The sequence below is a fragment of the Bubalus bubalis genome, chromosome 9, assembly GCF_019923935.1.
Source record: "Bubalus bubalis isolate 160015118507 breed Murrah chromosome 9, NDDB_SH_1, whole genome shotgun sequence".
Lineage (NCBI taxonomy): Eukaryota > Metazoa > Chordata > Mammalia > Artiodactyla > Bovidae > Bubalus > Bubalus bubalis.
Window position 1 is genome coordinate 72,258,324 of NC_059165.1, and position 22,658 is coordinate 72,280,981.

General features: G+C 53.2%; 1 protein-coding gene across 3 annotated transcripts; it reads right to left on the bottom strand.

Annotated features, from left to right (window-relative positions):
* Positions 1-377: 377 nt before the first annotated feature.
* On the bottom strand, positions 378-15,228 carry RGS14 (regulator of G protein signaling 14). 3 transcript variants are annotated; one of them, XM_006042916.3, is made up of 15 exons: positions 15,079-15,228; positions 8,061-8,082; positions 7,693-7,871; positions 7,256-7,348; positions 7,027-7,170; positions 6,501-6,644; positions 6,282-6,384; positions 5,828-5,940; positions 5,170-5,373; positions 3,404-3,480; positions 3,023-3,149; positions 2,864-2,945; positions 2,711-2,757; positions 2,518-2,632; positions 378-2,237 (listed from the first exon to the last, which is right to left on the bottom strand). In XM_006042916.3, the coding sequence occupies exons 1-15, from the start codon at positions 15,121-15,123 to the stop codon at positions 2,035-2,037; spliced, it is 1,698 nt and encodes a 565-aa protein (XP_006042978.1). In that variant the 5' UTR covers positions 15,124-15,228; the 3' UTR covers positions 378-2,034. The 3 variants fall into 3 exon arrangements, with proteins under 3 accessions (XP_006042978.1, XP_025148727.1, XP_044803703.1); XM_025292942.2 differs by having other exon boundaries at positions 7,693-7,950; positions 15,079-15,194; XM_044947768.1 differs by lacking the exon at positions 7,693-7,871 and having other exon boundaries at positions 15,079-15,198.
* Between the last annotated feature and the right edge of the window lie 7,430 nt (positions 15,229-22,658).

Consider the following 22,658-nt stretch of genomic DNA (forward strand, 5'->3'; position numbering starts at 1 on the left):
CACAGACACTGGGATTGAGTCTGGCTTCTCTGCCTGAAGGCTGGGGCTCTCCTTCCTGGGTTCTCCCTGATTCCAGATTATAGGAGGCTAAACAGACATGATGATTAAATGTGATACCTGGCCCTAGACTGAATCCTATATTAGAGGGGGAAAGATGCTATAAGAGACTTCATAAATTTGAATATAGATTGTGGATTAGATAAAAGTATCTGTCAATTTCATGTTGATAACTACTGTGGTAAGAGAATATCCTTATTCTTCAGAAATACACACTAGAGTTTTGGACATAACTTACCCTCAAAAGTGCTAAAAAAAAAACAAGCACTCACACACACATGGATACACACTCAGAGCAAATGCTAGAACAAACAGGTATATGGATGATCCTTGTACTATTTTTATTTTTGTAACTTTTTACAAATTTGAAATTGCTTTAATAAAAAGTCAAATTAAAGTATGCCAGTGGAAAAAGAGACATGATTCCCTTTATTTGCAGATGATATTGAATATCTATAAAACCCTAAGAGGATCTAGTTAAAAACAAAAACAAATAAAAACAACCCCACCCAGAATTAATAAGAGAACTTGGCTGTATACAAGATAAATATATAACAATCAATCTCAGATTATTCTCCATTATATATTATTATAAGATTTGAATATAGTTCCCTGCGTTATACAGTAAATCTTTGTTGCTTATCTATCTTAAGTAGCTTGTACCTGTTAATCCCATTCTCATAATTTATCTCATAATCTGAAAAAAAACCCCAAAAACGGAATCTCTCTTGGTTTGTGTGCTCTTCATGATAATTCAAGTTATATAGTCATGACTTCCGTATGTTTGCTATACCTCCATTAAACTTAAAACAGAATCACCTTCCTGTACACCTGAAACAAATATAATATTATCAATCAACCATACTTCAATTAAAAAAGAGTGTGTTTCTCCCCAAAAGAATCACAGAATGTTAAAAGGGATCATTGCTTCTCCTCCTGGGTGGGCTCTGGGCTTCCCTGGCTGCCTGGAGACAGGGAAGACCAAACAGCCAAAACAGGTAGGGCCAGAACCTGCCCTTGCCACAACAGCCAGTGTCCTCCTTGAGGCCTTCAAGGAATCCAAAGGAGCCCACTGCCATGTCTACAGAGACATATTTAGTCTCCACTAGCAAAGGAGTTGAGTGACCAGACACTGTACTCAGATTCAGAGACCTAGGAACAGCACGAGGACGCCAGCAGAGGCACAGCTCCCCAGAGGGGTCTGCCCCCCCTTCCCTTTCCTCTCTTCTCCCCTTCCTCCCTCCCCCACTTCCTCTGTCCCTCCCTCCCTCTCTCTGGCTGTCTCTGTCTCTTACACTTACACCCTATACTCCGTGCAATCAGGAAGAGAGGCTCTGACAACAGGAAGTCAGGGGGTACATCCTGAGGCCCCCAAGAACTTCCTGGCACTGACCTTAGTGACAAAGGCAATGCAATTTTGGGGTGGGGGCGGCGCACAGTGTAGACTGGCACACAAGGAAGACACCTTATGGCAGAATAATAATAATAATTATAATAACAATATCATACATCCAGGACAAACCCAGCTGCCCCAAGCCAACTGCACAGTCCAAGTTTCTGGGTAGAGGGAGGGGCTGCCTGTCTGCACCCCCAGGCCTTACTCAGACCAACTACTGGAAGAAGGGCCAGCCCCTCCTCCTGCTCCCCGCTGAGGCCTGGCACGCGGTGGGGAGGCTGGCACTGCCAATGCCGCCCCTCTGCACTGGGCACATCTGCACTGGGGGCTAGGCCCACCTCCCCCTGGTGGCCTGGCAGCGAGGGATGGATGAGCAAACCCGTTAAGGGACTAAGTGGTGGCAGCTGTGGGGTGTCACTTCCCTGAGTCTCCTCTCTACTCCTTCCACCTCTTCCTGCGGGCCTGCCCGTGGCAGGAAGGAGCCAGGGACACTCATGGCACAGACAGGGCATGCAGAGCGGGCCCATGGCATGCTTGGCCCGCCAGGTGCCATGCAGCCAGCCTGGACTGTTGGGTAGCTGTCAGAGGGCAGAGTGAACAGTGGAGTCCGAGGTGCTCCCCTTGGGCTGGGCTGCAGATTCCACTTGTGGTGGAGGCTGCTGGGAGTTGGGTCCTTGGGCAGGCAGCTGCAGAAATTCTGGAAGCACTAGGTCCTCTTTGCGCAGAAGGCCCCTCTGGTCATGGGCTCCACAGCTCTGCACTCGGTTCAGCAGCTCCACCAGGCCTGGGGGTGGTGGCAGAGTCAAGGGGCCCATGGGTGCAGACCTACTTATGCTGGCCCATCACAGACCCACTGTCCTTACTATGGCCACAGCCTCCCTAAACCCAGCACTAATGCTCCCTTCCTGCCCCCATCCTGGCCCTTCTGGTCCCTCAATCCCAGGAGACCCTGTTCCAACCCAGTGACATCCAGGCCCCTGCCTCAGCTCAAGGCTCTCTGAGGCCACCCTCCCTCAATGGTCCTCAACCATTCTGGTCCCTAGCCGCCACTATTCCCAACATACCTTCAATGTCACAGGTCTGCCGCTTTCCAGTGATACTACTGGGCACTTGGGCCAGTGAGTTCAGGGACGGTGGAGGGAGGTTGGTGGCCTTGTCCTGGATTCTAGGCAGTCCACCCTGTGAGAACGTGGTGTTGGAGCCATAACCAGGAGGGGAGACTGATGGGCAAAAGAGGGCACCCAGCCCCTGGCTCACCTGACTGTGGCAGGGGGGTATGTCACCAGCCTGAGGGATCGTCACACCTGCAGCAGAGGGCACCACAATTCCTGTTTGCCTCCTGCCTGGACCCCCTTCCTATTGGGGCAGAGGTATTCTGGGGGACCAAGCCATGGGGCCAACATCCCTTACCTGGGAGAGTGTCCAAAACCAATCTCTGGGAGGCCACCGAACTCACTAGTTTCTCCAGATCCAGCGGCTGCTTCTCGCCTGGCTGAAGCCACAGGTCAGTAGCCCGCGGGACAGGCAGCCCTCCCCGCTGTGCCCCGGTCCCTCGGCCCCGCGGCTTACCAGGCGTAACACCACTTGCTGCGGGCTCAGGCCGTGCTTTGTGAGGATGGGCTGCAGCGCCTCCTGCAGCCGCTTGGTGGGCTTGGCCGAGATCCGCACCAGGCGCTCCAGCGCCGACACCTCGAGCCTGCGCGGGACCCTAGCGCTGCAGAAGGGTGGAGAGCCCTGCGCGCCTCTCCCCCAACCCACCAGGGACTGGCCCAAGAGGGGGTGGAGCCTGAACTGGGCGGTGGGACCGATGGGAGGTGGGGCCTTAGCCTAGGGGGCGGGGTTAGTACAGGGGCCGGACTTGGAAGGACAACAGCAGCCCGAACTGGGACCCCAGTGAGTGCTGGGACCCTCGGCTGAGGTGTGATTACTCGAGGGTGATTCACCACTTACTCGAGGGTGATTCTGTTCTCCAGCCGCACTTCCTGGTCTGCGAGCACGGTGCAGTCCTGATCCAGGACTAGGGCCTTCTGCAGACGCAGAAGGGCAGAGTTTCAGAATTCCTTCTCCTTCCCCCTCCCCCCATCCCAGGTCATTCTCACGTCCTTCCACGACCTAGACTATGGAGGCTCCCTAAGGGTCAGAGGGAAGGGCTGATGGTCCGGTGAGCCATAGAGATGCGGACAGAGTAAGAGACCAGGCTGGATCAGAGCCTAGAGTGGCCCAGACTAGGGAGAAGGGTGGCAAGAATGCTGGAAAGACTTGGAAAAGGAGCAGAGTTATGGGAAACATGGAGGTGAGGTAAGCAGGAAATAGTAATGGGGCTACTTGGTTAAAAGGGCCAGCTTAAGGGCTGGAAGAAACTACCTCTTCCTGAGCCAAGTGGGGATCTGCCCCCTGGACAGCTGCCCTTTGTTCCTCAGGCACGTGAAACTTAACCCTGGCAGCTAGACGCATTTCCTCCCTCACCACCCACCTTTGGTCAGCCACCCAGGCCTTGTCCTTATTTTTTTACACTTGTCCACTTCTCTCCATTCCCACCTACTAAGGACACTTCTTGTTTCCTCACTGCAAAAAAAAAAAAGAGCTCTTCCCTCAAGACACCTGTGAGGCCAGAAGGATGTGAAGTATCTTACACAGTGCCTGACACAGTTGGTACACAAAAGTAGTGATCACCCGGCGACCTGCACCAGCCGAGGGCTGGGAGGCAGCCTCTCCCAGGGAACAGGCCTGTGCTGTCTGCAGGGACAGGTGGAGTGTGGGTGTGAAGTTATATTTAGCAGACATGAGAACCCATCTGGGTTGTGGAGGCTGCCTGGGAGGCCAAGAGAATGGGCAGAGTTTCTTCCACTGTGGCCCTCACACTCCTGTGCTCCAGGCCTCTGAATGTGCCCAGCACTTCTTAGATCCCCCTCTGCCTGAATGTCCTCCCCCCACAGCTCTGCCAGGCAAACTCATCCTCATCAACCACCACCTGTTCTCTGAAGCCTCCTGGGACCACCCAGAAATGCCTATCTTGCCCCAGAAACTCTCTGGAGGGTCAACTCCTCCTCTGTGATCACATTCTGCTTGGCTCACCTCCTGCCTTTGGACCTGGAGGACCCTGGGTCCCTCTGCTCACTCACCTGGCAGGGCCTTAGGAATGTCTACTGGGTGAATGATGTTCTGACAGTTCTCCCTGGGATATAGCATCCTTTCTTTAGATTCCCCCTTATCGGATGGTTTAGTTTAAGTTCAAAGCTATGCTAGTTTGTACCTAAAGGAAAATTTTTCATAGGCTGGATGAAGTTGGGCTTTCCTAGAGGGAGTGAAGGGTCTCCAAATGGCCATTTCAGGAATGGGCAGTCTGAAGTCTGGGGGTGACAGGGAAAAACCCAGCTCCAGCAGTGGAGTCTCTTCATATCACATTCATATCACAGTCTGTGGATATGAATGAAGATGGAAACCAGGATGGGAATGGGATGGGGACAGGATTTTTGTGGGGTAAGAGTAGATATCTGAATTTGAGTGAGGAATTGGTGCTGGATTGATTTGAAGTTGGGCATGGGGTTGAAGGTTGTAGTGAGGGCTGGAGTCAGGAAGTGGGTAGGAATGGGGGATGGGTTAAAGTTAGAGATGGAATTGATGTTGGGGTCACAGCTGAGCAGAGACAGGAATGGGGGGGGCGTGGTTCAGGATCAGGAAGGGATTTAGAGTTGGAGACCAGGCCAGGTTCACACCTGCTCATTGCCCACCAGGTAGACCTTGATGTCAGGTAGAGAGAGGCCTCGTTTTTCACAGATGCCTGCCAGCATGTCACGGATGGTGAGGCCAGGTCGGGCCAGGGCCAAGGAGGCTGTGCCATCAGGCAGGTATACGCAGCAGTACTTCCCTGGTCGGCTTTCATTCTCACCTTCTGAGCTCCCAAGGCTCTTCCGGTGGCTCTGATCCAGAGCAGATGTCAAGGGAAGTGATGTGTACACATGCAAGGACACAGAGACAGGTACACAGGTAAGCTCACTGGGGCACACACAGGCACACACGTGCCCAAGGGCACACTTGCAGACAGGCAGGATACATCCTCCTATGGGAATACATGTATACTCACCCAAGCCTATGGGCACCCAAGAGACTGGTCTACCCACCGACTGCTACACACACGCTCTATACACCTGGTCACCCACACATGCACACACAGGCTGAAGAGTTCACCCGTAATATGCATGGGGCCCAAAGCAGTGAGGACAGGAAGAAAGTAAGGAGGCTGAGTTGTTGGCCATATGGATCAAGTAGGGGATGAAGTGGGGCTAGTGACGGAGAATGATCACGGTGGCCACTCAAAGGGGTAAGAGTCAGTGACCTGGGCCCACACCTCATCTCACCTAGCAGTTGGCTTACCTCAGATTTGCTGCTGGCAAAGGCAAGGTAGCCCAGGTCCAGACTGGCAGAGGAGTTGAGCGATCCCTGGGACTCACGGCGCAAGGTTGTGTTGGCCGCCCCGCCGGCTAGTTCTAGAGGAGAGGAAGACTGAGCAGGACAGGCCCCCTCTCCTCACCCCTCTGCTGAGGCCTCTCTGCACCCGAGCGGACTCTGCTGGAGCCCTTTTTCAGGGGTCTAACGGTGTTTGGGTTCCGGGAGGCTTCGCTACTGATGGGGACTTCCCAAACTTCTGGGCTCTAGCGTGGGAACCGAACCACCAGGGGAACGTGGCGGGGTGGGGGTGGGGGTCCACAGGGCCCTGCATTTCGATTTTCACTGACTTAGACTGCAGGACCAGTAGGAGGAAGGGGTTGTTCTCCAGACTTGCCCAGTTTCCTGCCCTCTCTATCTCTGCGGCCCGCTTCTGCCTCACCCCTGCGGAAGGACTTGCGGAGCGGGCGGCCCTCAGCAGGTGGCAGCTGCCCCAGCTCCTCCACGCCCAGCGGCAGCGACTTCCCGGGCTTTAGCTTCGGCTTCTGCAAGACACACGGAAGGCAATGGCACTGGGCGGGGTGCCAGCCCTCAGGCCGACCGTGAGCGACCCCCGCAGATCTGCACCGGGACACTGCCCCCCACAACCCCGCGTGCGCACCTTTCTCATGGTGTCGGGGCTGCCGGGGCGCCAGGATCCAGGTTCCCGCAGGGGGCGACCCTCGGCCTCCGCCAGGAGGCACTCGCGGTACAGAGGGGATTTGACGAAGCGCGCATAGCTGTCGAACTTCATCAAGTTGAAGATCTGCGGAGGCGGCGCCGGGCGGTGAGCTGCGGAGAGCGCTCAGCTAGCCGCCGAGAGCGCTCAGCGAGCCGCCAAGGTTCCAGACCCGGCCCTGGGGCTTGGGTGCATCCCCAACTTTGGAGGCGAGCCCCGAGCCCCTCCTTGCCCCAGGCGCCGCCCCCCAACCCCTCCTTCACAGTAGACTCTCGTCTTCCCTCTGACCCGCGCCCTGCCCCTACCTTTAGCCGAGTCCCAGCATCCAGATTTGCTCTCTTCCCCACCCCACCCCCACCATCTCTGCCGCTCAGGCTCCGCCCCTGGATCTGGCCCTGCCTCTGCTCCGCCCAGCTCCCTTCAGAGGCGACGCCCTTTATCCCAGGCCCCGCCCCCTGGGACAGCTCACCTGAAGCTGCTGGGCCCGGAACATGTCCGGTCGCGGTTCTGCCAGCACTTCCTCGCCGAGCCAGGCCTGCCGGTCGATGTTTACGGGGCTCAGCGCCTGGCTGGACAGGAACTCCTGGTAGATGTTACGGGCCTCCTGAGCTAACTGGGGCAGGGACGGACAGGAGGTCAGGGGCATGGCTCAGGGCTTGGTCCCATCTCTCGCAGCCTCAGCTCCCCCTTCACCCCACCTGCTGGGTGTCGCTGGCCGGGATCTGCTGGAAGCGCTCGCAGGCCTTCCAGAAAGTCACATTCTCAGCACTGAACTCCTTCTTCAGGAACTCCTGGGGATGGGGAGAAGGAGGAGGCAGGTGGAGACCCAGAGACCTAGTCAGGGGATGTGGTCAAAGAGATTGGGATAGAAAGAGGGCCCAGAGGCAAAACCAAATAGACAGATGGGATCAGATCCAGAGGCACATAGAGGGAAAAAAGAGGCAGAGAGAAGGAAACTTCCCAGTTGGGAGAAGAGCAATGAGTGCCAAAGAAAGGCTGGATGAGGAAGCCGACAGAGGAGTCCAAATCTGGCCAGCCTGAAACCCCAGCCATGCCCTCTCCCATGCCCCCACCCCGCCCTTCCCCCCATGGTGGCCACTGCCATCCACCCTCCCTATCCCACCCCAGGGCTTACAGTGAAGTAAGCCAGGCCCAGTGGGTCCTGTAGCAGCCGCTCGAAGGACAGGCCCCAGCTGGCCACAGGCTGCTCCTCGGTGGGGAAGGGGCTGCTGGGGCCACTGGGGAGGCTGTGGATGCTGAGGGAGCTGCCTCGGCCCTCGCCCTGGCCCTGGGGCCCAGTCGTGCTGCTCAGCTCTGCAGGGGGATGGATAAGTGCAGGTGAGCCTTGTGGCCTTCCCCAGCCCCTGGCCCAATCCCATCTCAGGTACTTTCCCTGGAAAGAAAGCAAATGGCAGGGGTATCCCCACCCTTTCTCCACATACACCCCCCTCAACCCCCACCCCCAACTCCAGCCAGGCTTTCTCTATACACTTTGACACTTACCTCCATCGGAGACAGCCAGAACCTACAAGAAACCCAAGGCAGAAAGTCAGAGTAGAGCCCCGGGGGGATTCTCAAGGGACAGTTTGAGGCCCAGCCCCTGGGACCAGAGCTGTGTTCTCATCTGCCTGGAGGGCCATGCTGGGCATCCTTAGCAGGATCACTGCTTGCTCATGGTTTTTCGCAGGCTGCCCTGGGCTCCCCTTCCATCATGTGCCAACCACCTTGTGTGCTAGGACTTATGCCAGGTACCCTCCAGTCACTCCTGGTAGACCCCTAGCTCCCACTGGGTGAGCCCGGATGTTGAGCATGGTGGGTAGGAGCATAAAGTTTGAATCTTGTTTCTGTTACTAGCTCTGTGACTTTGGGCAAGTTACTTGTTTGTCTCCATCTATAAGTGAGGGGGGAGTGATAATAATAGTGACTTACTTCCTGTGCCTGCTGTGAGGGTCAAATCAACTTAATATATTTCCAGTATCTACAACAGGGGCCAGCATGTGGCAAGTGATATATCGATGTTGGCTGTTTTCTTTGAGAAAGGAGAGATTACCTGTGTAACTGATGATCTCCTTATTGTAACTGTTTCTTCTTGGAAACACCCTACCTTGGGCAGGGCATGGGGTTCTATTTTATAGTAGAGAGCAGTGGTTCTCAAATTTTCGTGTGCATTAGAATGATGCAGGGGCACCTCTGGAGCTTCAGGTTCTTCCAGGCAGTGTTGGTGTGGCTGGTTACGAACCTCACCGGGAGTAGCTACAGAGGTCAATCCCGACCTCTGTGCCCCCTCCCTCACTCCCCACCCTGGGTGCACAATTCTGACTTCTCTGGGAATCCCAGCCATTAGTGAAACAGAAAAACCCTCCTTTCAAAATGACTCTCACAGTGGTTTCCCTTGGTCTTCCTACCTTCCTAGCAGCTCCTCCAGCTTCCTCATTATCTATACATGCAAGGCGGCCTTTACCCTTCTCTGACTCTGTTCTAGGCCCTTTCTCCCTCCCACATCTCCCCAGCTTCAAACACGTATAGCCAACTTCCTGCTGACATCTCCACCCAAATGCCCCATAAGCCCTTCCAGCTCAGCCAGTCCCAAATGGAAGCCACTTTCTGCCGCCACCAGCGCAGGGCTGGGAACCAGCTTCTCTGCATCTGGTTTTCTTCCTATCACCAGGGTTTGACTGATCCCCGGTTCCTTCCTGCCTTGGCCCTGCTGCATTTTCACCAGGTCCTGTCACAGGAGCTTCCACCACCTGTCCCTTCACTCCATCCCTACTGGAAACACGTGTGCAGATGTCTCCTCCCCAGGAAGCCTCCCCCTGCCCTCCTGGCTGGAATATTCCTCTCTGTCCCCCACTTCTACCTGGGAGCACCCGGGTCACACATCTGTGGGCCAAAGCTGGCCTGCAAACAGGTAGGATGTTATTAATATCAGAATTTTTTTTTTAACTTAAAAGGGGTTACCCACATTTAAGAGTCAGGCATTTCACATGACACCCGGTTTCTGCCCCAGCTACCCTGAGCTTCTTCCCAGCACGGCAATCCTGGCTGTTCCTGAGCAACAACTGGTTCCTCTAGAAGGAGTTCACACTCTCCTCAGAGGACTCTGGGGCCAGTTTGATGCATTTCTGTTACTTACAGAAGCAGGTCCCAGGCAACCTGAGTTCAAATTTGTGCTCTGTGACCTTGGGCAGGATGCTTCACCCCTCTGTGCCTGCATTCTCTGTACATGCTAAGTCCCTTCAGTCGTGTCCAACTCTGTGCGGCCCCATGGACTGTAGCCCACCAGGCTCCTCTGTCCATGGGAGTCTCCAGGCAAGAATGCTGGAGTGGGTTGTCATGCCCTCCTCCAGGGGATCTTCCCAACCCGGGGATTGAACCCTCATGTCTTGTATCTCCTGTGGGGCAGGCGGGTTCTTTACCACTAGTGCCACCAGACGGGGCAAATAATGGTCCTGACTTCAAAGGCTTGCTGTAATTAAAGAAATTAAATATACTTAGAACTCAGAGCACCACCTGGCATGTGGTAAATTTCAAGGAACATAACTATTATTGTTGTCTCACTAGTGTTGGTGTCTGACCCTGCTTCAGCTTTCAGCTTTGCCAAGCCCTGCTGTAGAGGGAAACGTACAGGTACTGGGTCCGCTGGACCCGGATTCAAATCCTAGCCCTGTCCTTTTCTAGTTTTACCACCTTGGCCCCCCCCGAGCCTGTCTCCAAGCTGGACTGTGGGAATAAGACGTTGATGAGGAGGAAGGAAAGCTTGTGCACAGAGAAACTGGGCATGGAACCAAGCTGTGCCCCCTCACCTGGGCGCCCCAGCCCTCGCGCAGCCGCCCCAGCCCTCGCCCAGCTGCCTCTGCGCTCTCCCATCTGACAGCTTCATCAGAATCCTCCCCTGGGGCTGCGGGACAAACTCCTGGGGGGTGTGAAGGGGACAAGCTGAAGCTCAAGATTCCTTCCAGCTGTTCTTTCCCTTTCCTGGCAGCTGCCCTCATGGGCGGGGCTTCCCAGGTGGCACTAGTGGTAAAGAAATTGCCTACTAGTGCAGGAGACCTAAGAGACACGGGTTCGATCCCTGGGTGGGGAAGATCTCCTGGAGGAGGGCATGGCAACCCACTCCAGTATTCTTGCCTGGAGAATCCCATAGACAGAGGAGCCTGGCACGCTACAGTCCATAGGATAGCAAAGAGTCAGACCCAACTGAAACGACTTAGCACAGACTTGCGCCCTCGTGGACATCTGCCTGCCCCGAGTTCTTCCTCCCCAGGCTGCTCTGTGGCTGTTTCCAGCCTTGGTCACCAGGTCAGGTCTCCAGGAACCAGCCTGACTTTCCCCTCCTCATCCACAGTGGCCATCTGGCCCTTCCTCCTCCCACCCACCACCGTCTCTCTGGCCCGCCCTCCAGCCTGGACTCAGCCTCTCCCTGGCTCAGCGCTCTCCACTGCACTCTCCCCTGGTTGGAGGGGTGGGGCAGCGGAGTAGCAGGATGCTCATGGGCAAGCCAGAACCCCAGAGAAGGCAGAGGGACCTGGGCTGGCTTACACTTGTGTTTTGTTCCTTACATCTTGTTTCATGGATTGTGTCTTTAGATGGGGCTGGCTCCCTGGTCCTCTTCTGGTCCCACTCCATCTGGGAGGCAGAGCAGTTGCTGGGTTACAGCTGAAGCTCTGCTGGGACCTGACTAATGAACCTCTTCAGCCTCCCCCGTGGCCTCCCCCTCACCTCCACCCTCTGCTTTATCAGACTTTTATTTTGCCCACACCCCTTCACACTCCTGCTTCCTGCTTTGCTGTTTCCTCTGCCTGGTATCTGCTCCTGCTCCTGCCTGCAGTCTCTGCCTGCTGACATCGGTTATCCCTAAACACCAGCTGCCCTGATCCCCGTCCAGTGCATGCTGCCTGTTTATGTCTGGACCTCTCCCCTTCCATCCTGTAGCTCCTGGAAGGCAGGCCTGTACTACAGGAGAGAATTGGCCTGAACTCCCTCCATAAAAAGCACTAGCCCAAGTGCTCCCAAGCAGCCATGGGGGCCCACATAGCCCCCCTCTGCCCTTGCAAGAGACACTGGCACCCCTCCATCAGGGATGCTGTGGCTCCGGACCCCCCATCTCTGTGGCCTACAGTTCTTCCTGGCCCTCTCTTGCCCCACTAGATGTTAACCCATAGAGCTGGGGCTGAGACAGGAAGTGGCAGGGAGTGGGGATGGAGTCCAGTTCCAGATCACCATTCCAGGGCAAGTCACTTCCCTTCTCTGGGCCTCAGTTTCCCCCTGGGTAGTCTGGCGCTCAGCACTCTCATCCTCCAGGGTTGCCAGGAAGGGATGTGGTGGGTGTGCAGCAAGGAGAGTGGCTGCTGCTGCTACTCAGGGCTCTGACCTGTCCAGGCTCCTGGGCCTGGGGAAGTTGTGCTGAGCCAGGCTGGCCTTGCCCCACCCTGGCCTGCCCGAGGAGAAGTGGTGAGTGAATGGGAGAAAAGGGGAAGAAGGGATGAGGAAGGGTGTGGTGGTAGTGGTGCCCCTGACCCATGATGTGGCCTCAGTTTGTCATAGTTCTTTCCTTGGAAATGGGCGCTGGGGGAGTCGCTGGTGTCTGAGAATACCCAGGTAAGAGTGGCCCAGGGTTTCCTGTGCTCTCTCCGACAGCAATGGCACACAGCCACGTTCTCCCTCCATCCTCACCTGGGGTGGTAGGTATTATGGCTTCCGTTTTACAGATGAAACCCAAAGAAACTACACAGCTAGGGAGCGCCCAAGTTGAAATTAGGGCCCCAGTGTGCCTGCCTCAGGAGCTTGAGGTCTGTCCTCCACAGAGTTTCCTCCCTGCGTGCACAGGAGACATACCAAGGAGATGAGAGGCCCAGGGCCTCTCAGCCCCTGGGGTGTAGCTGGGCAAGGTTGATTGGGGTAAAGAGCTCAGGGGCTCCTGGATGAACTCTGCCCTCTGGAGGGGGTCAGACTTCAAAAGGAAGTCTGATTTACTGAGCAACTTCTGAACCAGGCCCTCTATACTGTCATCTCATTTCATCCTGGCTTGGGGTGACTAGGCCCCAAGATCCTATCTGGGAAGACATGGCTGCCTGGCTCTGCAGCCTGAGTCAGCCCTTGGAGCTGACCCCTAGCCCTGGATTCCAAGGTGAAGTGGGCTCTGCCTTGCAGGTCTCCCCCAGAAGGAAGACTGGGTGCCCTGAGAGTGACAAGACTCAGTAACTCCAGGCTTTAGGCTCGCCAGCCCTCAGGCCTTGTTCCTGTTTCCCCGAGTCTAGGCATTTCCCCAAGCTACTCCCCGCTCTGGCTGGCACATCCTTTCAGGACACCTTCCACACCAACAATGCATGAAACGACTGGAAAAGTTGGTTTTCCTTCCCAGGTCCACCTCAAGCTTTCTCTCTTCCTGACCCACGCTCTTAGCCAAGCCTGCATTTTATCCCAGCATTTGTGCTGTGCCTTCTGTGCTTTGCCAGACCAGGAGCTGTTTGAAGGCAGGGGCTAGGGCAATGGGCCTGGGTCCTGATGCCTGGGACAGGGCCAGCACTGAGCAGGCCCGAAGGAGGGGTTGTTGAACGAATGTGTGAGTGAACAAATGAAGCAGCAGCTGGGACCATGTGAAGGCCTCTCTGGGAGGGGGCTGGGAGCCATCTCTAAGTGACAGGTTGCATTGCAACCGCCTGACAAGCTGAGTGGCAGAAAGACGAGGCTGACAATTGAAGCTGCCTCAGCAGGGAATGACAGGTGGGGGTGGCGGCAGGGGGAGATAGGGGCGGACTGAGCCAGGCAATTCTGGGAGGCGGAGGAGTCCTGGCATCGAGTCAGATCGGCCAGGTTCACAGGCAGGTCCCTCTACCTGCCAGCTGCTTTTAGCATGTCATGTCCTCCTCTGAACCTCCCTCAGGAAGTAACTCATGGAAGGAGGCTGACAGCTGGACCACATCTGTGGATATATGAATCTGATGCCTGCCTATCCCTCTCCATTTCAGCTGAGCATGGCTGCAGAAGCCTGCCTGAGGGCCAGTGAGTGGCTGATCTGTGACCCTCGGGATGCCAAGAGGTAGCACAGAGAGTCAGGATGGAGTTGGGGAAGGGCAAAGATAAACCTGAGTGTGAAAGTTTCTGAGAGGAGCTGGGGTGTCCATGGACTTAAAGAAGCTATGGGTTGACATGCGATGGGCAGAAGCTGGGTGTCTCAGCCCCCTGGCTGCCCTGTAATTCTGGGCACTGCTCAGAAGCATCAAGTCAGCTACCTCTGGGGTGGGTATGGGAGTGGGCATGTTCCTCCTTGGCATGGATGCCCTGGGAGGCGTGAGCCAAGCCCCATGCCTCCAGGGAGTGCGAGGCCACTACGTGCTCAAACTTTCAAAGTTAGGTTGATGGTAGATAGTGAGGTGGGGGACTGGACCTGGAGGGGTTTGCCTCTCTCCTGCCCAACAAAGAGATGCTGGAGGAAGAGGTGTGGAGACAGGTCTTAGGAATTAATAGGAGGAGTAGGGGTTGGGAGTAGCTCAGCTTCTTGGTGAGGCAGGACATCCTTGAAGAGGTGCTGAGAATGATGAGGGGCATTGGGCTGACATATAATGGAGACTCCCCAGTGGCTCAAGGACCTCAGATTCATTATTCCACTTAATCATCTCAAGTGGAGGAAGGTCTGTCTCTGAGGGTCTGTCCCTAGTCAAGGACAACAAAGCTGAGATGAGATGAGAACCCAGGTCTCTGTGGACAGTTCTAGGCTGGGTCTGGGTCAGAGACTAGGACACTGTCTGGACTTTTTGGAGTTTTTAGGAGGAGCTGGGTCTCTGCCAAGTGGGCTGGTGTCCAGGGGAAGAGACGAGAAGCCCAGCACAGCCTGTCCCATCTGCTGAATGAATAAAGAAGCTGCCTCTCCAAAGGCATCTCTACCTGGACGCCAAGCCACCAGAGGATTTAAGAGGTGGGGCGGCGGCAATAGCCAGGGCCATCCCAGGGCTCAGCTCCCCCCACCCTTTCTAGAAACCCAGGAATAGAACAGACAGGAGCTGCAGGGACCTATCCTGATCCTGCTGACCCATGCCAGGCTGCCAAAGGACTGCTAGCTGTGGCAGGAAGCCTCTGGAGCAGGTCTCAGTGGAGGGTGGTGACCCCATAGGAGCTGCCCCTCATCATGGCATCAGGATACCAGGTGAGGGAGGGGGCTGAGGCTAAGTGAGGCATGGGGGTTCAGGGCCTCATGGGGGTATACAGGGAGCAAAGGGCATGCCAAGTCTTCCTGCGCCTCTAGGAAGCCGGCAGCCCCAGATGGTGCCTAAGTAGCAGGTGAGAGAGCCGTGGGGACTGGACCAGAAGCCTATGGCTACTCTCCTGTGGTCTCATCCCCAAGGTGGCCCCAGGTCCCCATCAGAGCCATCTGGAAGGTCCTGGGATGAGGGCACTAGGTTCTACCACCTGCTGCTGTCTGTCCACAACTTCTCTAGCCCAGCCCTGCCGGGTGTGCCTGTTGGGCTCCACCCTGGGTGTGCCTACCCCCCCGCCTTGGGCCTGGCCCGGAGCCCACACTCACCATGCGTCCGTTGGGGACACCCAGGTGCTTGGGCTTCCCTGGCATGCCGCTGCTCTTCACGGGTCCCCGCCGCGTGGGGCGCCCACCATGGGGACTGCGGGCAGCTCCGGCCAGAGCTTGCACGATGACGGGCAGATGACAGAGAGAACCCAGGTCTGTTCCTGCGGGCCCTCACATCCTGAAACACCAGCTCACTACCTCTTTTCTCTGCCACAGGAAGTGTCTCTATAGAAACCGAACCACAGAAAGAAGCAAGGTCTAAGAGAGCGAATGTTTCTTCCTACACACACACACACACACACATACACACACACACACACACGCAGGCGCACACACACATTCACGCGCACACACACATGCCGCCAACGCACCCTTGGCAGTGCCCCACGCAGGCACCAACATACAGCAGAGGCCTCTGTGTGCCCAGAGAGGAACTCAGCCCAGTCTGGCCCATCTGGGGAGTTCCAAGAGCATGTCTGGGCACGCAGAAGTACATGTTCACACACCTGGGCACCCTTGTACAAGCTGCAGGGGCTCCCGTGTACACCAGGACATATGTACTGTGATCTGAGTGTCCATGTGCGTTCTTCACTTAGCACGCACCTATCCCACCTGCCGTGTCCTGGATGTGTGCACATTCAGTGCCTTTCCCCCTGGCAGTTGTATACGTACAGTTGCCACCTCTGTCCTGAGACATCTCCAGGCTGTCCTTCCCGGGCCTGTTCCTGTGTGTGCAGAGAAACGGCTGCATTGCAGGCATGGTCAGGCACACACAGACCCTTCAGGTGTGTGGGGCAGAAACTCACGGGTTCTCCTTCATCAGGAATATCTGGGCGTTCAGTCATGTGAATGCACAGTCCCTTGTGCACAGTCACACATGTGCACAGGCACCTGTGAATTCAGGCACCCCAGTGACAGACACATACAAGCAGGTATGCACACACTCACCCACCTGGGCGGGGAACAGGTCAGGTTCCCAAAGACGCCTGTGCATTCAAGTCACGTGAGAGTCCCTCCTTCAAGTAGTATTGTCGACTGAAGAAGGGCACCCTGCCTCCACGGCCTGGCCCAGTCCCAGATGAACTCAGGCCCTTCAGAGTCTTCAGTTGGCCTCTTTTTTATATGTGCATGTATCCAGCATGGGACTTGTATTTTACCTCAGTGTGGGCTTACTTAAGACTTCTCTGGTGGCTCATCAGTAAAGAATCTGCCTGCAATGCAGGAGACCACCTGCAATACAGGAGATGCAGCTTCAATCCCTGGGTCAGAAAGGTCCCCTGGGGAAGGAAATGGCAACCCATTCCAGTATACTTGCCTAGGAAATCCCATGGACAGAGGAGTCTGGCAGGTTGCAGTCCATGGGGTTGCAAGAGTCGGACATAACTTAGTGACAAAACCACCACCATGGGTTTACTTGGGGCTTCTGTGGTGGCTCATCGGTAAAGAATCTGCCTGCAATGCAGGAGATGCAGGTTCTATCCTTGGCTTGGGAAGATCCCCTGGAGGAGGGCATGGCAACTCACTCCAGTATTTTTGCCTGGAGAACCCCATTGACAGAGGAGCCTGGCGGGCTAGAGTCCATGGGGTTGTAAAGAGTCAGACAGGACTGAGCAACTGAGCACATACACACACATGGGCTTATTTAGAGCTCTCAAGTCACTTGCCACTCCAGTTTGGGCCCCTCTTTCTACAAGGATAAGGTGACACCCCATCTTTCATATTATACCCTCTACTCCATTGCACCCTTCTAGGGCCATGACCTGAAAACTTCAAAGGCAGAAACAAGTGACTCTTCACGACAAATTTATGTCGTCTTCTTTGGCACACAGCTATGCTTTAGTTTCCCAGGCGCCCTCACAGTCAGGTATGGCCATGCGCTAACTTGTTCCCATCAACTGAATGTGAGTGGAGTGGAGTGTGCCAAGGCTTTTAAGTCCTATGTGTCTTCCACATTCTTTCCTTTCTCTTTAGCTGACTGTACACAGAAGATGATGAAGCCCTAGGGGCTTGTGGAACCACAAGAAGGCAGGGGCCTCGGTCTACACATTGGTGTAAGAAAGCAAGCCACCAGTCAACCAGGAACACCAGCTTTGGACTGTTTGGAGAGAGAGAGAGACCAACTTCCTCGAGCTGTTATACACATGGGGTGTATTTGCTATAGTAGCTAGCATTATCCTAGTTAATACACCTCTTCGCCCAGTTCTAACTCACTTCTTTCTAGACGGCTTGCTCTACAAAGGCCACCAGATTGTTGTTGCTCAGTCATTAAGTTATGTCCAACTCTTTGCAACCCCATTGGACTGCAGCATGCCAGGCTTCCCTGTCCTTCACTATCTCCTGGAGTTTGTTCAATGCTCAATCTCATGTCTATTGAGTGGATGATGCTATACAACCATCTCATCCTCTGTTGCCCCTGTCTCCTCCTGCCTTCAGTAAGTCATACTTGGTGTGTGTGTTGGAAGTTGCATTTGGAGCATTGTCAACGGTAGTCTTAAGGTCTGTGACAGTGTCAATATATCTGTGACAGGGGGTGGTAAGGTGTGTGATGTGAGTGGCAACCACCTGCCTGTCCGCTGTGCAATGGATCTGGGCCTAGCTTCATAAGGCTTTAAAATTTACAAAGTCTTCCCCCAACATGACCTCCTTCGATCCTCACAAACTTCTTGTGAATGATGCTCATTGAATAATTTTACAGTCAGGAAACTGAGATTCAGAAGTGAGTTGCTGGGATTCCCTGGTAGTCTAGTGATTAAGAATCCACCTGCCAATGCAGGGGATGTGGGTTTGATCCCTGGTCCAGGAAGATCCCAAATGTTAAGCAACTAAGCCCATGCACCACAATTACTGAGCCCACATACAGCAACTGCTGAAGCCCGAGTGCCCTAGAGCCTGAGTAACAAGGGAAGCCACTGAAATGAGAAGCCAACGGTTTGCAACAAAGAGTAGCCCCTGCTTAACACAACTAGAGAAAGTCCGCATGCAGCAAGGTTACACATCAGGTTAGAGCTCTGCTGAGCTGTGGATATGTGTGCTTGAGGCGCTAGGAGCTGGCCCTGGGCCACCACTGGTCCAGATTCCAACAGCTCATCTTCCCTGCAAAGATGTAAGCATCCAGGTTCTGCCTGGAACCCCCACCTCCCCTTAAGCACATCCCCTGCTTGCTGCTGCAGAGATATGTCTTCCTACCACTCCACAATGGATGCCAGTTTCTCCCCAGGAACCTCCAGCCAATCCTGGGACTTCCCATCTCTCAGCCCTTGTTTAGTTTTCTCCCCTCCATAATTGTGGTGATACTTCGATGTCACAAAACACAGTTCTCAACTTTTCTTTCCCTGTCTTCCCACATGGGATTTGTTACTGATATCTAGTTTACCTGCAGACTTCTGCTCCCCCTTCCCTGTGGAAACCTCCCTGGCTCAGGCTCCCCATCTCTTATCTGGTCATAACACCTTACCTCACCTGTAACCTCCCTCCAGTATCTCTCGCTGTAGCCAAGGAAACCCCATGATTGGTCACCCCCATGCTTAAAACCATCCCATTGCCTTCTACTCCATAGCTGGAATTAAAGGCTCTTTGAGTTCTGGCCTCAGCCATACTCTTCCCCTACCACTCCTCAGCCATTCCAAACTGTAATTCCTTTTGCTTTCAGGGATCTTTCCTGGTCTTTGCATTTCCTGTTCTCTTTGCTAAGGATGCCTTTCTGGTAAACTCTGACTCATTCGTCAGGGTCTCTTTCCAGATTCTAGACCAAATATCCATTCTTTTACCAATTACTTATTAATCACCTTCTGTGTGCCAAGCACTTTTCTAGATGCTAGGGATTCAGTAGTGACAACAGCTGATAAAAACCCCAACCCTCATCGAAGTCTAAGTGTGTGCATATGTCCTTGTTTGCATGTGTGTGCTGTGCTTAGTTGCTCGGTCACGTCTGACTGTTTAAATAGACATGGATATTTCTTCGGGAGCGCATACCTCTCAGAAGAGGACTTTTGTTGTATATTCGTCTGATGTCGTTGTTGTTTAGTCGCTAAATCATGTCTGACTTTTGTGCCACCACATGGACTGTTGCCCACCAGGCTCCTCTGTCCATGGGATTTCCCAGTCGAGAATACTGGAGTTAGTTGACATTTCCTTCTCCAAAGGATCTTTCCGACCTAGGGATTGAACCCACATCTCCTGCGTTGGCAGACAGATTCTTTACCACTGAGCCACCAGAGAAGCCCCATATAATTTTAAAAAGATGTCTTATTACTTAATCCCGAAGAAGTTCATTCATTCAAAAAGGTAAATTTTGGGGACTTCCCTGGTGGTCCTGATCTTGGTGAGGCAGCAGTGAGTGGTGGCATGAAGTGAGATCTAAATTCCCTACCCAGTAATTAAACCTGGGTATCCTGGATGAGTGGAGAAGGCAATGGCATCCCACTCCAGTACTCTTGCCTGAAAAATCTCATGGACGGAGGAGCCTGGTAGGCTGCAGTTCATGGGGTCGTTAAGAGTCGGACACGACTGAGCGACTTTGCTTTCACTTTTCACTTTCATGCATTGGAGAAGGAAATGGCAACCCACTCCAGTGTTCTTGCCTGGAGAATCCCAGGGACAGAGGAGCCTGGTGGGCTGCCGTCTCTGGGGTCGCACAGAGTCAGAAACGACTGAAGCGACTTAGCAGCAGCAGCAGCATCCTGGATGAGAACCAGAAATCTTTTTTTTTTTTTCCACGAATAATCATTCTTTTTTTATTATTATTATTTTTTTATTTTTTTTTAAATTTTATTTTTAAACTTTACAATATTGTATTGGTTTTGCCAAACATCGAAATGAATCCGCCACAGGTATACATGTGTTCCCCATCCTGAACCCTCCTCCCTCCTCCCTCCCCATACCATCCCTCTGGGTCGTCCCAGTGCACCAGCCCCAAGCATCCAGTATCGTGCATTGAACCTGGACTGGCGACTCGTTCCATATATGATATTATACGTATTTCAATGCCATTCTCCCAAATCATCCCACCCTCTCCCTCTTCCACAGAGTCCAAAAGACTGTTCTATACATCAGTGTCTCTTTTGCTGTCTCGTATACAGGGTTATTGTTATCATCTTTCTAAATTCCATATATATGCGTTAGTATATTGTATTGGTGTTTTTCTTTCTGGCTTACTTCACTCTGTATAATAGGCTCCAGTTTCATCCACCTCATTAGAACTGATTCAAATGTATTCTTTTTAATGGCTGAGTAATACTCCATTGTGTATATGTACCACAGCTTTCTTATCCATTCATCTGCTGATGGACATCTAGGTTGCTTCCATGTCCTGGCTATTATAAACAGTGCTGCGATGAACATTGGGGTACATGTGTCTCTTTCAATTCTGGTTTCCTCAGTGTGTATGCCCAGCAGTGGGATTGCTAGATCATAAGGCAGTTCTATTTCCAGTTTTTTAAGGAATCTCCACACTGTTCTCCATAGTGGCTGTACTAGTTTGCATTCCCACCAACAGTGTAAGAGGGTTCCCTTTTCTCCACACCCTCTCCAGCATTTATTGCTTGTAGACTTTTGGATCGCAGCCATTCTGACTGGCAACCAGAAATCTTAACTGCCAGACCAGCAAGGGCTAGAAGCTATTTTTCCCTGGATCTTTGCCCCCAGTGAAAAATGCACTTATCACAAAGGCAGAAACTGTAAATGCAGGTACAGAGTTTATTACTGGAGATATAGCACAACAAGAAGTGGGAGAGCAAACAGAGAAATGCTTTGTTAAGATAGAAGCAAGGCAGAGATACAGACTGGAGAGAAAGGGTGTGGGAGTCCCCATTAGTGAAGAGGAACACAACAAACAGGCAGATAAGCCATTTATATAGGGCAGTTCTTCCAGGTCTTTGTCTTCCTTCCAGCCAATTATCTGGTTTCTTTTTTCACACCTAGCCTACCCTGGGATACTCCCCTGGGTGCTGCTGCTGCTAAGTCGCTTCAGTCGTATCCGACTCTGTGCGACCCCAGAGACGGCAGCCCACCAGGCTCCCCCGTCCCTGGGATTCTCCAGGCAAGAACACTGGAGTAGGTTGCCATTTCCTTCTCCAATGCATGAAAGTGAAAAGTGAAAGTGAAGTCACTCAGTCGTGTCCAACTCTTTGTGACCCCATGGACTGCAGCCTACCAGGTTTCTCCGCCCATGGGATTTTCCAGGCAAGAGTAGTGGATTGGGGTGCCATTGCACCGTTCAGCCAAGATGGATCTCTAAGTGAAGACTTCTGAGAGGAGCAAGACTCACTATGGCCTGGCATTATCCCCTGATTTTTGACCCACAAGGAGCCTTTCTGCACAGGTGTAACATCTCCCTTGTCCCAAAAGAGGAGGGAATGGAGATCCCTTAATCCTTTACTCAAACAGGATTTTGTTCCTCTTTGTCCTTGCCATGACTGTTACCTTAGGTGTTTACAAGAGGAAAACACTGGTTATTTACCCTGTTTCTGCTGTTACTTCCATTTTGGAGGGCAAACAGGAGGCTGGTTATAAATGCCTTAAGTGGAGTCCACCTATCTCTTGTCTCAAGAAGTGCTAACAATTGTTAATACCCAGCCTGAAGCCCACTTCTTCATGCCCTATGAAATACAACAGGAAATCAGTTGTAAATGTCTAACCTGGAGCCCATCTATCTCCTACATTGGTCCAGTGGCTAAGACTCTGTCCTCTTAATGTAGGGGGCCAGGGTTCCATCCCTGGTCAGGAAACTAGGTCCCACCAAGAGTTCACAGTTCAGTTCAGTTACTCAGTCGTGTCCGACTCTTTGCGACCCCATGAACCCCAGCACGCCAGGCCTCCCTGTCCATCACCAGCTTCCGGAATCCACCCGAACCCATGTCCATTGAGTCAGTGATGCCATCCAACTATCTCATCCTCTGTCGTCCCCTTCTCCTCCTGCCCTCAATCTTTCCCAGCATCAGGGTCTTTACAAATGAGTCAGCTGTTCACATCAGGTGGCCAAAGTATTGGAGTTTCAGCTTCAGCATCCGTCCTTCCAATGAATATTCAGGACTGACTTCCTTTAGGATGGACTGGTTGGATCTCCTTGCAGTCCAAGGGACTCTCTAGAGTCTTCTCCAACTTCACAGTTCAAAAGCATCAATTCTTTGGCACTCAGCTTTCCTTATAGTCCAACTCTCACATGCATACATGACCACTGGAAAAACCATAGCCTTGACTAGACGGACCTTTGTTGACAAAGCAATGTCTCTGCTTTTCAATATGCTGTCTAGGTTGGTCATAACTTTCCTTCCAAGGAGTAAGCGTCTGTTAATTTCATGGCTGCAATCACCATCTACAGTGATTTTGGAGCCCAGAAAAATAAAGTCAGGTACTGTCAGCTACCCCATCTATTTGCCATGAAGTGATGGGACCGGATGCCACATGCTGCAACTAAAAAAAAATTCCCACATGCTACCACTAAAGATCGAAGATCCTGTGTGCTGCAACTAAGACCTGGAGCAAGCAAACAGTTTTTTTTTTTTTTTTTTTTTTTAAGATGTGTTGTTGAAGCAAAGAACAGCAATTTAAAATAGAGCGGAGCCAACTTCTTAAAGGAGCAA